Source organism: Pipistrellus kuhlii, unplaced genomic scaffold (genome assembly GCF_014108245.1).
Source record: "Pipistrellus kuhlii isolate mPipKuh1 unplaced genomic scaffold, mPipKuh1.p scaffold_m20_p_6, whole genome shotgun sequence".
NCBI lineage: Eukaryota > Metazoa > Chordata > Mammalia > Chiroptera > Vespertilionidae > Pipistrellus > Pipistrellus kuhlii.
The window spans coordinates 18,744,475-18,760,722 of NW_023425562.1; the positions used below are offsets into that span (position 1 = coordinate 18,744,475).

Below are 16,248 nucleotides of genomic sequence, written 5' to 3' on the forward strand. Positions count from 1 at the left end.
TGATTTTGAGGCAAGTATTGGGTTGGTGGTTATATTCATTTTTTATTTCATTTATCTTTCATATTGAGGATTATTTATAAACATTTTGTAATTTAAAAGTCCTCAAATGGTATAGGATGTTATTACTTAGGCAACATTTTATTTAATACTAGTGCCCTGGTTCACAGATTCATGCACATTGAAAGGTAATTAGTTAGAAGGTGACCAGTGGGGCAGGACTGAGCAAGTTGGCTGGACATGCCCTGGAGACAACCTTCCTTGGTCCCTCCCCATCTGCCCACTGGGGAATGGGGGATAAGAACACATATGTAATGGGGGAGAGCAGTTTGGGGCAACCAGGCCAGCAGGGAGGGCAGTTAGGAGCAACCAGGAAGGTAGGTGAGGACAGTTAGGCTTGACCAGGCCAGTAGGCAGAGGTGGTTAAGAGCAATCAGGCCAGCAGGGGAGCAGTTAGGGGCATCAGGCAGGCAGGCAGAGTGGTTAGGGGCAGTCAGGCTGGGAGGCATATGAATGGTTAGGAGCCAGTGGTCCCCAATCCCTGGGGCCTAACCCAACAGTCAGACATCCTCCAAGGGGTCCTGGATTGGAGAGGGTGTAGGCTAGGCTGAGGGACCCCCTTCTTTACCCATGCACAAATTTTGTGTACTGGGCCTCTAGTGATATTATAAGCATTTACTCTGTGTCCGGCACTGCTTGGTATGTTGTATATATTTTCTTTAATCCTGACAGTAACGGTACCCAATAATTATTAATTTTACAGAAGAAGGAAAACATTGAGGTGCAAAAGGCCTAAACATTTTGCTCAAGGAGTATAGAAGGCTAATATAGGTTATTAGAGAAATACTTTCAAACTTAGTTCTGGGAAAATATCCAAAGGCATTGCTTTCTGCAACTTTCTAAGTTAATTTATAAATAAAGTTATAGTCTACTATTTATTTTCTATAAATGTGTAGCTTGAAATGACAAACATGACATAAAACATGGTATTTCTTTTTTTTTAAATCTTTATTGAACGTATTATGTTATGTCCCCTCTTTGCTCCCATTGACCCCTTATAGCCCACTCCCAACCCCCAACCCAGAACTTCACCCCTTTATTGTCTATGTCCAAGGGCTATGTATATATTCATACAAGTTCACTGGTTGGTCTCTTCCCACCCACCCCACCGCACCTTTCCTCTGAGATCCACAGTCTGTTCCATGTTTCCATGTCTCTGGATCACTTTTGATCATTAGATCACTGACTTGGGTTTAATGAAAATAATTTAGAAGGTCAATTAGCTATTTTTATTTACATAAGCAAATTATCAAAACTCTATTATTAGTCTGTTATTTTTGCCTAAATATTGTCTACCCCGTGGTACTGCTGCGACACAGGACAACATTGATATCAGGACTCTATGACATTCTTTCATACCCATTGGCTGCTTTTAAATGAGATTCACATTCTCAAGAGGTTGAAAATTAAATGTGCTTTATAGATAGCTTCTTAAAGGGAATGGAGGTAAATTGTGAGTGATAGGTGCCAAACAGTTAATCTTTTGTAGCATAAAATAAATCGCATTTTCTATAAACCACAGCTTTCCCTGGTTCCTGTCCCACTGGAATTCTTATTATACTAAGCATCATTCCTCCTTCCCTCCCTCTTTCTAGTCAATATGATAGCATAATGCTTTTTTAAATTCAGATAAAATTCAGATAATTTAAATTCTCCCTTTTAAAATGCACAGTTCAGTGCTTTTTCATATATTCACAGGTTGTACCGCCATCACCATGTAATTCCAGAACATTTTCATTGCCCCAAAGGGAAAGCTGTACATATTCCCATTATTCCCCTGTTCACTTCTCCCCCTACCGGCTGCCAAACTCTAATCTGATTTCCTCTCTATAGGTTGGCCTATCTAGCTATTTCCTATAAGTGGAATTATACAACATGTGGCTTTTTATGTCTGGCTTCTCTCATTTACCATGACATTTTTAAGGTACATGCATGTTGTATCATGTATCAGTACTTCCTTCCTTTTTTATGGCTGGGTAGTGTTCCATTGTGTGGATAGACCACACCTGTTTATCCATTCACCAGTTGGTGGGCATGTGGGTTTCCACTTTTGGCTGTTTTGAACAAAGTCACCCTGAAAGCTATTGTATTAGCTTTTGTGTGGGCATAGCTTTCATTTATCTTGGGTAGATCATTTAGGTCTTTCTTCTCAGTTTTCATTGCTTTGTTCTCACCATACCCAGAGCAATAGGAACACTTCACATCCTTAACAGAACTTGATAACCACTGAGCTGCCATGTCTCCCTCAACCTGATCTCCATTTGCCTGTCTTTTCCCAGAACCACCCATTGGCCAGATGCACCCCCCTCATGGCAGCGTCACTCCTCAGAAGAACAGCAACCTGCTTGTGATCATTGTGGTCACCGTTGGCATCATCACAGTGCTGGTGGTGGCGATTGCGGCTGTGATTTGCACCCGACGCTCTTCAGCCCAGCAGAGAAAGTAGGTAACAGCTGGTTCCCAAAGGGAGAGAGGTCCATGCTTGACCCAACTACCATCCTTTTGAGTTATATTTTTGAAGGCTCTCTTCCTTGCTCTTTCATAATTCATGCATGTTTCTTATCTCCTGGCCTGGGCAAAACCTTGCCTTTGGTCCAGTCCATGCCCATTAACTGAATTGAGCGAGGGCTAGACTTGCAGAATGAATAGTAGAATCCTACAGATCCACTTTGCATTTCTGTTCTATTTCACTTCTTGAGGACATATTCTTTCATTCAAGTGACAGCAGGTGTTCCTGAAGTAGCACTTAGAGAATGGACTTCACCATGTCCCTCTCTGCAATTATCTATAAAAGGTTGAAGACGTGTGTTCCTCTAAACGTGTTTATCGCTTTTGGCAAGGAGGCCGGTAGGCATTTAATCAATGCTTGTTGCATGAATATCTGCCTAATACCAGACACACTGTAGTTGCAATACTAGAGAGTGTTTAATTTGGAGGCAGAAGTTAAGGAGGAGGAGAGAGTCAGAAATTCAAAATGGTTCACATTTCCTAGCTATGATGATTCTAGAAAATTGTAATAATTGAGGGGTTTTGAAATATTTTCATATTATGCAACCCTAGGTTCTAGCACAAATAGAGCTTGAGAATCAAAGTACACAATCTAGAGTGGAAAGATATTTTTAATCCCGCTTGTCCCCTTCTAGCAATACCCCCTAAGCAGCATATTAACCTTGTGCCATCCAGTTCATTGTGTCAGCAGTAACCTCCTGGTTGTTCTCTGCATCCTCACCAATTTAGTACTTTTTCAAATCCATCCTGACTATCTTACTGGATTGGCTATCATAGGCTCTTCCATTGTTGTTGTTGTTGTTGTTATTGTTGTTGTTGTTTGTGTGTGTGTGTTTTATGTGTGTGTGTTGTGGTGGTTTTTATTTTTTCTGGCATTTTTCAGTACTGAGGAACAAATGAAGTCTCCTAAATGAAGTCTACTTCACTTTAACTACTATAGGTCACTGTATTGATTTCCAAAATTTTAAGAGAGATTCTCTAGCAAATAATTTTCCCTCTTTCCTTGCTAATATCTCAGCCTTTCTCTTTTGAAAAGTTCCTGTAACTGTACTTGTTGATCTGTAGTGAATCTTCCAGCATCTTGAAGTGAAGTGATTAGAAACAGGATAAGGAATATCTACATATTGAAGAATGTTACATAGGGGGATAGAGATGCAGTCTTTGTATTTAATTTATATCTATGCAGGAAAATTTGGTATCTAACTGCATCCATGTGATTGACTATCTTGAAGCTGGTGTGCTGGTGCATTGTGTCTAAACAAGAAATCAGAAAATCGAGCTTAATAAGATCATTCTGGGAATTGATGGTCACCCACAGAGCTTCCGGGGTGCTGGGCACTTCGTAAGGCTCTTGGGGTGGAGGTGGGGGAACATACTTGAATAAAGTATTAAACAATCTCTTGGCCCAGCATTTCTAAGAAAGAACTGTGCAAGTTTATATTGGTAGAACATCATGGCATTGGGCATCTGAGGCAGAGCTGAGGAAGAACCACAAAAGTGGAAGTTGGGAGGATACCATACCCAACTTAGCCTGTTTCCTGATAGTTATAAAAACATCAGTGAAGTCACAAAATTAAATTTGCTAGCTCAACCATCTGTAGCACTGGTATTTTGTTTTGCTATTTTTATCATTGCAAAAAGGATATTTGAGGGTGATATTGACCTAATGAACTGGAATACTGAATATATTCTGTCCATCCACACAGAAAACGCCAGTCTTCTCAATGTGCAAAAGTGGGATTTTATACTATTTAGAGAAACTCTCAAATTATCTTAAATTCCACATTAAGCACCTTGATAAGAACTTAAAGATTTTACTTAGGATGAGTAGAGGCTGAGCATTGTATATGACTTGGTTTTAAGAACAAAAGAGCAAACCATCTCATTAATAACTGAAAAATAAAATAAAATTTTAAAAAAAAAGTGGATTGTGAGTTCCTGTACTTACTACCTCCTTTTTCTCCCAGTCTCTCAATATTTATTTGGCACATTTTCACCAGGTTTATGCATATACCTTTATTCAATCACAGATCATTGCCATTTATTTTTGTCTCTTTGTACATGTTAACAGAAAAGGGAGAAAAATAAGTTTCTCCTTCTGGATATTTCTGAGTTTTAATTTAGTTTTTCTTGATTTCATTGAGGACTCCTATCCCAATGCCATTGAGCCTTTTAGGACAAATTAAGTAATGCAGATGAAAGCAAAATCGATTCCAATTTGAAACAGAAATATTGCCCCTTATAGGGCTCTCAGGGAAAAAAAATGGGAGTTTAATGGAATTAATAAGGTGAAATAGGGAATCAATTCATGGTCTTCTTCATTATCTCTCTATCTGGAAGTGCTGAGGATATAAGTTTTCTTTGTGTTTTATTGGGGGATGTGAATTGCATTCAAATTGACTTGAAACATATGTGTGTATACTATCAGTAATATTTCATTCAAGTCAGTGTCTGTACATTTTATTCTATAGTTAATAATATTCATATAGTTTATTACATAGACCTCATATATAATAATGAGGTTGGTTATCTGATTGACTCATATTCTAGTTTGTAAGATTTTATTTTTATGATGTAAAATAACTACCAGAAGTTAGAACCCAAGATCTAGGTAGTTCTGATTCTACCACTCATTTAATTAAATCAATGGTATTTAATTAAACCTAAGGGAAGAGCTAATTCCTCTTAGTTTCCTCAAATGAGAAATAGGACTAAATACTTTTTTATCATCTCCTCTACCTTATAAACACTGAAATTCCCCATGGAATACTACTAAGTTATAGAACACATAGCAACATTTAACTTCAAACTAATATGAAATAAAAATAATTTTATTTATTTTTAATTATTGATTTAAAATGTTGTACTTCTTTGAAGAGATTCCCCTTACACATTTAGAATTAGTAAGATTATAGAATGTCATAATATAGAAAAAGCATTTTATGAAAGTTTTATTTGATATGGGGTGTCCTGTGTTTTTAATAAAGCCATACATTTTTCTGGCCAAAATATATAAAATGGTTTGGTAATGTAGCCATAGGTACTAAAGCCAATATATTTGACATTGAGAATATCCTGGGAATCCAAGACACATAGTTATCATATCTGTAGATGATCAACAATTTTTCTGAATACATTAAATTTTAATATGTAAATAAAATTTAAGACCTCCTATTTTATTTGACAGGCACACAGCAAGTTTTACATATTAGCACGCATTCAAATCCTGACCAAAATAATTACTTTCACTACTCAAGATCAAATGTTTAAACTGTTTTTTTAAATATATTTTATTGATTTTTTTTACAGAGAGGAAGAGAGAGAGATAGAGAGTTAGAAACATCGATGAGAGAGAATCATCGATCAGCTGCCTCTTGCACACACACCCCGGGGATGTGCCCACAACCAAGGTACATGCCCTTGACTGGAATCAAACCCGGGACCCTTCAGTCCGCAGGCCGATGCTCTATCCATTGAGCCAAACCAATTTCGGCTCAAATGTTTAAACTCTTAAAGGAAAGCTACTCTATCTTAATTACTCTAGGTCATTTGATTTTCACAGTTTTAACAATTTTCTCTCTCTCTCTCTCTCTCTCTCTCTCTCTCTCTCTCTCTCTCTCTCTTTTTTAATTCCATCTCAGAAAAATACGGTTCCACTTCAGAATTTAAGACACATTTTCCCTGGGTTTCTAATACATATTTTGTTTTTAATAGCATTTAGTAGAATAAAAATAATCACTATGGAGAATTAGAACCCTTTGGGAAGGATTTGGATGGAGGGTTCAGGGCAGTTTATACTTCACAACATATTTTTCCTAGTTAAATTATAATCATTTTTCACCTCAGTTCAGGTCTTCTTTCTGCCTGCAGCCCTCCCTAAATTCCCAGTGGGCAGTGTCCCCACATCAATCTCCCTTCAGATCTTGGACACATGTTTGTGTGACCAGGAGAATTAGTACAGAGCTCTATGACTGCCTCTTGTGAACAATTTGAGCAAAGGATTGCTAAGCACAGAATGAGAACTTGAACTTATTAATTAATTGTAAGGTGACAAAAGGACCTCTGAAATGATACTAGCCATGTAGGACTTTGAAGGGCACATTCTAATAAAATGTATACTCAATCAGTGTTGGTTCTTACCCATTCATGTCCCCAGCATACCAATTATAAGTTGAAAAAAATAAACTCCTTTTATAATAATCAGTTATATGCAAGGTGATCCAATAAAGAATCAAAGAAGAATCTAGCAAAAATATATTTTTAAGCCTTGACCCATGTGGCTCAGTTGTTTGGGTATTGTTCCTTGTACCCAATGGTGGCCAATTCAATTCCCAGTCAGGACACGTGCCCCAATTGCTGACTCGATCCCCAGTGGATGTTTCACTCTCATGTTGATATTGCTCTCTATCTCCTTTCCTCTCTCTCTAAAAATCAATTTTTAAAAATCTTAAGAAATACTTTTGTCAATAATAATAATTCTTATTATTTAATTCAAGTAATTACTATGTGCTGAGTATGTGATCTGCATCATACAAAGTAACATCTGATTCATGTTGAGTCCTAAGCTATTACTCTTTCTGCAGTGCCCCATAGACTTACTATTATTATTGAAAATGTATCTATTGGAGGCACAGCCTCCTGTGATTTGGCCCCGTCTGGTTTTTCATGATAGCTTTCCTACCTCCCATGTCCCAGTCCACGAACGCAGAAATTCCCAGAAGCCATGCCATTCTCTGTACATTTATTAAGCTCCCAATGTCTCACCTATCTTTGCATTTCCAGTACTTAGCAGAGTTCTTGACACATAGTCAAGAAGGGACAATTGTTTAGAGTCGGAATGACCTTGCTCCAGAAAATCATCAAAATGCAGTTACTTTGGAGGGAAATATTAGAGCAGGAAACATTGCCTTGTTTTTCCCATAAACTACTAAGTAGATATTAAGTCTGGGGTTCTTTGTGTTTTACACTCATCAGCATGCTTCAAGAAAGACAAAGGAAAGACTATTAAGGAAAATGTAACAAATCACACCATGTATTAATTATCTAATATGGGCAAGCATCTTATTCAGTAGTTGGGAGAACAGAGCCACTGTCCGTGGCCTGGCAAGGTTACAAAGATTTTTCCCTGAGTAGTTTGTTTGAACAAGTTTGCAATGATAAAAAGTAGTTGTTCTTGCAAAGCACCGCGAGTGAAGAATGTGGAAAGGAGGCACTTATCTGGACTTGTGACCAAAATTAGATTTTTTATTCTCTGAAGTTTCCCTTAAGAGGAGATATTATTATTATTTTAAAAGAAGTAGAACCTACAAGTGGAGGTTTTTAAAAATTACAAAACTGTAGAACAGAGGTTGAAAACTCTGAAAAAGGCCCAACAGTACATATTTTAGGTTTTGCGGGACTTGTGGTCTTTGTTTGCACCTATTCAACACTACACTGCAGAAGTGAATGAGCTCTGCAGGATTCCAATAAACTTTATTTACAAGAGCAGGCAACAGGATAGATCTGGCTTACAGGCCATCAGTTATTCACTCTGCTGCAGAGAATGGCTAGCATGAGCAGCCTGCTATTTTACTTAGCATGCAGAGAATAGTTGAATTTCACTAGGCCCAGGAAGAGAGGACCATTGAAAAATAAACTTAGGATGCAAAAAAAAATTTAATATATTTTTTATTGATTTCAGAAATGGGAGAGAGAGAAAAATATCAATGATGAAAGAGAATCATCAATTGGCTGCTCCTGGGGATTGAGCCCGAAACCCAGGCATATGCCCTCACTGGAAATCAAACCATGACCTCCTAGATCAAAGGTTGATGCTCAACCACTGAGCAATGCCGAGTGGGCCAAAATTCTTATTGAGTCAAGTAAGAGGCATTTGAATCACACTTCCAAGGGTGTTCTCTTTTCAGATGCTGGGTCTTACTGTGTTTGACACTTAGTGGATCCAAGGGGAAAGTTTTTCTTCTCTTAAGAAAGTCCTAGTGTGGTCTTTTGTCCACAAAGAGCAAGCTTCCCGATTGCACATTAAATTATACAGCAGATGTGTAAACCTCTTTCTAAGCTTCTACTTTGGCTGTTGGCACAGACTCTGGCCTTTTTATTTCTATTTGCCTTTTCAAAACAGTTCCTTCCTTTATCTCCTAAGCAGATGCTGCAGCCAGTTACCTTATGCCTCACTCCAGAGACTGGCATATGGCTGCATCGAACTCATTGTCAGCTTGTGCTCGATTTGCAGCTGGGAAAGCTGAAGGGAGGTGCTCCCTGGCAGGCCACTGAGACCCTGGGGATTCAGCACCACATCTCCTGCCACATGGTGATGCTCCTGGGAAAGGGAGGAAGGCTGCCAACACAAGCCTGCCAATTCCTGGCTTTCACAGGTTTCCTCCTGGGAGTGCTTCTGCTTCCTTCCCCGGCTTCTAACTTGAATGGACAGAGAAGAGAAAGACATGGCCATTGAGGCGAGGCTCTCACATTTGCCTTCTAATTCTGTTCCATAGGAAACGGGCCACCCACAGTGTTGGCAAAAGGAAGGGCAGCCAGAAGGACCTGCGACCCCCTGATCTTTGGATCCATCATGAGGAAATGGAGATGAAAAACATCGAGAAGCCATCAGGCACAGACCCTACTGGGAGGGACACCCCCATCCAAAGTTGCCAAGAGCTCACACCAGTCAGTCACAGCCAGTCAGAAACCCAAATGGGAAGCAAAAGCACCTCTCATTCAGGTAATTCTCCCCTCTGCCATCAGAAAAAAAGAACCCCAAGGGTGTCCTCCACTCCCTCTTTTGTGGAGGACACCTTCCTGCTAATTCACAGTTATTTACCAATAGTTTAAATAATCTGATATAATTTTGTTTGATTAGCCTGGTTTACTTCCTATCCTATCAACCTGTTGCCTGCTTTTTATGATTGCCATGCCTTTTGAAACTTCTAAGAGGTAGGAGATGATACCAGTGGGAAACATGGAAATGTGAAGCTTCAATGAATTGATTGCTTTTTTTAAATCTGGAGCAAAACATTTGTCAAGACAATGAAAGTTGAAGCCTTTGTATACTTCTTAGTTCCCTATGTCTGTGGGTAATTGGAAGTTGATTATAATTTGCTGTCAATTCCTTGCTTTAAAAAATCACATCAAGGACACTTGAAATATGAAAACATTGACAATTCTGTTTCTTTGCCTTGATTACCATGAAGATCAACTCTCATCTCCATGCAATCACATGATATGATCACTAGCTTAGTTCAGTGAAGTCTATTTGAAGGCTCTGTAGGTGTACAAAGTGTTCTAAGTAAACCTCCAATGTTTCATAAAATGGTGCAGAACAATCTGTGTCCTGGTATAACTAAGAAATCTAGAGAGTTGGTGGTAAGGTGTTTCACTTTCTGTGGGTCCTCGTGTTTTTGAAATGCTTATGGGGAGGTGAACAATTAACAAGTGCTCTCATCAGAAAATCTCTTCATCTACTCATGGTATGTTTGTAGAGTGAGTAACTATGGTTTTTAAACCAAATAAAAATATGTTAGTTGTTTAAATGAGTAACTGAATAACTAAATTTTCTCAGCTTTGAATTATTTAAACAAGGACTTTAGTTACTAATTTTCAATGATACGTTTTTTAGTATTTCTTTTCTAGATGTTAAATAATATTTCAAGCAGAGTCTCTAACATTGATGTCACATTCATTTATTAAATACATTTTGGTTTCCTTAAGCACTACCATGTGACACTTAAAGATTTCTCCTTGTGGCCAGCTAGACTTTTGGTTCTGAAGGCTGAGGTCATAATTTGTTCTTTAAGTCCTCTAGCATTGTGGAATGAGATTGAGTGATTAGAGTGGGACAGTCTATTTCAGACACACATTTACCTGTTCCTCCTACTTATCTCTTCTTCCTGGCTATGTGATTTTCTGGGGAATGAGGTTAAGGTGAATTTTAATAGTGAGGGTATATTGCTTGGGTCACAAGAAATTAGATGTTATGATTTAATAAGTTAAAATAATGTTTAATGCGCATTTGGCTAGAAATGATATAGAGAGTTGACTTATTGAAGAAAGTGTGTCTCTCAGGAGTATTGTTTTTCTTTCAGGTCAGGACACTGAAGAAGCAGGGAGCTCCATGTCCACTCTGGAGAGGTCACTGGCTGCACGCCGAGCCACCCGGGCAAAACTCATGATCCCTATGGATGCCCAGTCCAACAATCCCGGTGAGTCAAGATGGGTGCCATGTGGCGGAAATGAAGTGGGGTTTTTTTGTACCTTTTCTATATCAGTTATCAAAAAGTGGTTAACATTTTCTCTGGTCTTCCTGAGTAAATGAACTTAATGAAGAATGACGAAAACCATATTATTTATAATTAGAAGTTAGAATTTTCATTCTGTTACTGCATTTCTTATACATAATGAAATGTTCTGGCAACAACCCGCTACATATTTAAGAAATTATAAAAGAAAATATGAGTTGACATAAAAAGAGTTGAAATGCATGTCAATATTATTAAACTTATTCTAAGGATCACCTTTATGTTTGTTTGTTTTTAATTATGTAATAGGTACAATTTTTAAACTTAAATAATCTAGCACCCTTGAACCAAGTATTAAGAGATACTCATTCACTATCCCCTTCTTGTTGAAGTTTTCTGTCATACTCCCATATTTATTGAAGATATTAGTATCTGGGGACCCCTTCCTTTCCAATTACCTCTATGATCAATCTTGGTAATGACAATACCCATGCAGACAATCCATCCAATGCCACTGTTAGTTCCCTTATGTTACCTGAAATGATATTGGCTCTCTCCCACAGCAACACATCAATTCCATGTCACACACTAAACCAATAATCACACCCCCTACAAAATGTCAGTTTCTATCATCCCTTTTTCCCGCATCCTATTACTTTCTTGCTCACTTATTTGATTTCCCCCTTGCCAACAATTCTTCAATTTCACTACAACCTCCAATCCATTAACTTTGCCACCTTTCCAGTGTTCTTCATCACCTCATGTCCTCATTTTCATCCAAACTCAGTTTCTAATCCATCATCATTTATTATTTTTAGTCCTTTGCAAACACCCTCATCTCCTTTGGTCCTCCTTCCCCATTATATCACCTGAAAAAACACAACCCTGGTTAAGTCAGCTTCCCTGCCAACTCTTACCACATATCCTGATAGCTGACTCTAGAGGGAAAAAATCATCCTCTGCTTGGGATTTATGGCCACAAATCCAAGGTGAGCTGCCATCTATTTGGAAATGCCACTGCATTTCTGTAGTCATTCATTGTCTCACTTTGCAAGATGAATGTCATACATCTGTTCTCACTTTTCATACTCCCAATACCTATTTCCTTGGTTCTGATATCAGCAAGAAAAGAGAAGCATTCAGAAATGATATCCATATCTTTCCATCAAATCGGGTCCATCTATTTGTACTTTTACCTAAGGCTGGTTCTTTCTCTTATGGATATCCCTTTTTTACCCACTTAGGGACTCTGTCCTCCTCCCTCCCTTTTCTGTAGTATCAGTTTCCCCTCCAAATGATAACTCCAATAAGCATACAAATATTGTCTCACAACTCCTGTTTTATATAGCACCCTCACTTGATACCACTTTCTCCTCCACCTAAAGCCCCACTCCTCTCCTTGCTTGAAAAGCTCCTTTAAAGTTGACTATACATACTTTTGTCTTCTTTTAATCTTCTTTATTCATTTAAGGCCATTTTTTCCAGTCCCTCTCCATTGAAACCCTGGTTGCCAAGGTTATCAATAATTTCTACATTGATCAAATGATCAATTCTCAGATAGTCAGGAAAATTGGACACAGCTTCTCACTCTTTGTTCTGAAATACGTTTTGAGTTGAGTTGTAGTATACTAAATGCTCCTGGTTTACTTCCTATCCCACTGGCTGCTCCTTCTCTGTATCCTTCACTTGTTCCCCCTCTTCTTCCTAATCCCAAGAATCAGAGAGTGCGCCAGGGTTTAATCATCTATCTACGCTAGCTTCTTAGATGATCATCTAGTACAAATGGCCCTAATGCCATGTAAATGCACATGAATCCCAAATGTTATCTCCAGCTTAATCTTCTCCCAGAATCCACATCTTCTATAAAATGCTGACTCAACTTCTCCAAATGGCTATCTAATTAGCAAGCCATCTATGTTCAAAATGAAAATCTTGCTCTTCCATAATTCCTCTCCCCAACTCCAAACTCAATCCTCCTACTATTTTCCCCTTTCAATACATGGTATCATTATTGATTCATTTACTGTATATAATTCAACTTTAGTTTCATGCTTCTTCATTTTGATTTTCTCACACTCCGAATTTAATCTTTAGTTCTTGCTTTCAAAACTTGTCCCAAATCTGATCACTGCTTTCCATTTCCACTGCTCTACCCATATCTTAGACAGTACTATATTTTACAGATGACAGACTATAGCATTAAGCTTGTAATTACTTTCTTCCTTTTAGCTCTTGACCCTACAGTAAGTTGTCTTCTCATTAGCCTTTCAATATACAAATATTGAAAAATATTCCTTATGTTACTCCTCTTGACTTCCATCACATATAGAACAAAATCCAATGTTTTTACCGTGTGTTACAAGATACCAGGTAATCCACCCTCTGGCCTTATCCATCACTTCATCTCCTGCTACTCCTGCCTGTAATCCATTTCAGCCATCTAGTCCTCTTCTTTGTTTTTTGGACAATAATGCACATGACTTTTCACTTGCTGTTCTCTTTGCTTGGAATCTCTTTTCATAGATATTTATATGGTTATTCCCTCAAATCATTCAAGTCTATATTCAACTGCCACTACCATAAATAGGACTTCCCTGACCATTGCCTAACGTAGGTTCTTTGGTCGTTCTGCTTAATTTTCCTTTATTGTGTATGACCATCCTACATACATTTTTGTGTTTATTTATTATTTGTCTTCTATATATTAATGCAATATATATAACATCAGAGATTTTGCCTGTTTTGATTATTTTGTATCCTCAATAACCAGAACAGAGCCTGGCACATTGTAGACACACAATTGATACAATTCACTCAATGAATGAATTAATGGTTGTTTATTTCTACTTGCTATACATCCTATCTCCTCTATCCTCCAGCACATCTCTCATTGTACCGTAGTAAGTGCAAAAATATCTATTGAATTTATAACAAATGCCAACTGTTCAACTCATGGGATAGAAAGTATTATTATTCCTGATTTACTGATAAGCAAACAGAGTTTCAGAGAGTTTAAGAACATCACTTGCATTCACACAGTGAGTGAGTGTCAGAGCCAGACTTTGGACACAGAGGTTTGGCTTCAGAGTTTCACACTCTAATCATTATGCTCCCAGCTGTCATATCCTGTGAAGCCATTGTTGTTGTTGTTTTCCTTCATTCATTTCACTATAGAGAGAGACTGTACATGTAGCTGCCCCTATTTTTTTCTCCTTCCAGTCACTTTCCTCTTGTCACTGAGTCCTATTGGTACCAATCTAACAGCTTTCTTTTTAAAACTCATTGTGTTTCAGAATCTTTGTGTGCCTTTCTGTCTCACTTATAACTTCCTCATCCAGTAACTCCTATACCCATTGATTTCCTTTCACAATAGCTTTTAAATCCCTAGCTACCTTCCCGTACCCAAGAGTCATATTTTTTATTCTGTTCATATGGCCTCACACCTGAACTGTGCAAACAGCTTCATAATTAGTCTTCCTATCGCTAGTGTGTCTTCCAGACTCGTTTGCATCACACTTTCCAGATTTCTTCCTAAAAAAACTTCCACATGACATTCCATTCCATACATTTCCCCAATGGCTCCCCAGTGCCTACCAAGAGAAACAAGAACAAACACCTCAGCATACCAGGTTCCTGTGGCTCTGCCCTTCTTTATTATGCATACCCTTTGATTTACTGATCTTACTAATTGCCAGTCCAATAATATACATTGCCTTTTATTTGCTTTTCCTTTCTAACATGTTTTTCCTTTTGGAATGACCCAGTGCCTAACACTACCTACGAAGTTCTGTGCATCAGGGCAGATACTGATTCCAGATCTCATACATTCTCTCTTTTCTGATTACCTCATTCAGAAATGATCATTTCTTTTCTCGTACTTGAATAGCACTTTTATACCACTTTTGTGACATTAATTATACAAGCTCGGCCCCATCTTCTTAGGTAATCAAGTCCAAATCGTCCCTCCTCTAACAAGTTGTGAAGAACATGAGAGGGAACAAATTACCTAATTCATTTTCTTATTCACACACTGTATGGCTCAATACCTAGCACAGAATTAGTGCTTGCTAAATATCTGCCACATGACTGAATGAAATTGTAATTCTGTCAAGATACATATCTACAGTTTTATCAGCACAGTTATCTAGGGCCTTATCAACCACATCGGTTGCAAAAAAACCTATTTTATTTATGAGAAATCTTAAAAGTTTACTTTAAAATCAACTTTGTTTATATATTGAAGTCATTTTCTTTTGTTGAATAAAGCTTCACTAACACAGAGCTTGGAGATAAAAAAGAATTTATGTGGCAAAGTAACTTCAATGATATATATGTTTAAAATCATATACATGTATTATATTATAATTTTTAAATAATAAAAATAAATAAGTTGCTAGTCATGTTAGGGTCACCATTCATGTGGAATAAGACTAGGAGTAAGAGAAAGCTTGTTTTTATAGTCACAGAGCAATTCAGAGCTTGAGATGACAGCATGAGGCAACAGCACAGTGAATAGACCCAACTCAGGTTTGGGTTTCTGACTCTCAGAGCCTTAGTTTCCAGACTCTCTCTCCAAAGCATTAAATTCTTTCACACAATTAACAGAAAATTCTAATTTCTTCAGCCTACTCTATACAATATATTCAGTTTCTGAACAACCCAACATTTTTAATACCATTGTTCTAGATTAAAATAAAAAAAATTTTTTTTTAAATGTATAGCAAAATCCAGGGAGCCTTAAGGTGGTTCTGTGGTGGCTTGATTAATCATTCCTTTGTTTGAGGCCATGGGAAGTTTTAAACCTCAGGATAATGCTTCTTAGTCAGATGCTGGAGGAGTGGGTTGTCTTTTCTAAAATTATTAGTGAAGGAGTTCATGGAAAGAGGTAAGAACCTACATGATACTGTGAAGAGCATGTGTGGCATTAAAGATGTGGACATATGGCCACTTCCATTGTCAGCCATGGGAACCCATTGGATTAAAAAGTTAATATCTTTGTGTTGCAGCTGTCGTGAGTGCCATTCCTGTGCCAACCCTAGAAAGTGCCCAGTACCCTGGAATCCTCCCATCTCCAACGTGTGGATACCCCCACCCACAGTTCACTCTTCGGCCTGTGCCATTCCCAACGCTGTCTGTGGACCGAGGTTTCGGAACAGGAAAAAGTCAGTATCATGTATTTCCTCTTGTTTTGTTGTTGTTGTTGTTGTTGTTGTTGTTGTTATTGTTGTTGTTGTTTTTAATGGGAACCAATGAACAATACCATGGGGTATTTCATCAAAGGTGTAGCATTTTGATGTCCTTATTTCTTAGAAAGATTGACTTATCCATGACCTGAGTAGGAGAATTTTTTTCCCAACATAGTCAATCCTATGGACTGGTTCTCTAGGATGTCTTTTTACAGTATATGTAAGGAGTGGTAGGAAGCAAAGATTCAATGGTTCAGGAAAGA

At 37.9% G+C, this 16,248-nt stretch overlaps 1 protein-coding gene across 1 annotated transcript in view; it reads left to right on the forward strand.

Annotated features, from left to right (window-relative positions):
• The window catches only part of LOC118707861 (netrin receptor DCC), a 151,325-nt gene that overhangs the window by 98,458 nt on the left and 36,619 nt on the right, over positions 1–16,248 (forward strand). The window contains exons 11-14 of the mRNA XM_036418706.2: positions 2,337–2,499; positions 9,060–9,286; positions 10,647–10,763; positions 15,806–15,961. Coding sequence (XP_036274599.2) covers positions 2,337–2,499; positions 9,060–9,286; positions 10,647–10,763; positions 15,806–15,961 — 663 coding nt within the window. The remainder of the gene's footprint in view (positions 1–2,336; positions 2,500–9,059; positions 9,287–10,646; positions 10,764–15,805; positions 15,962–16,248) is intronic.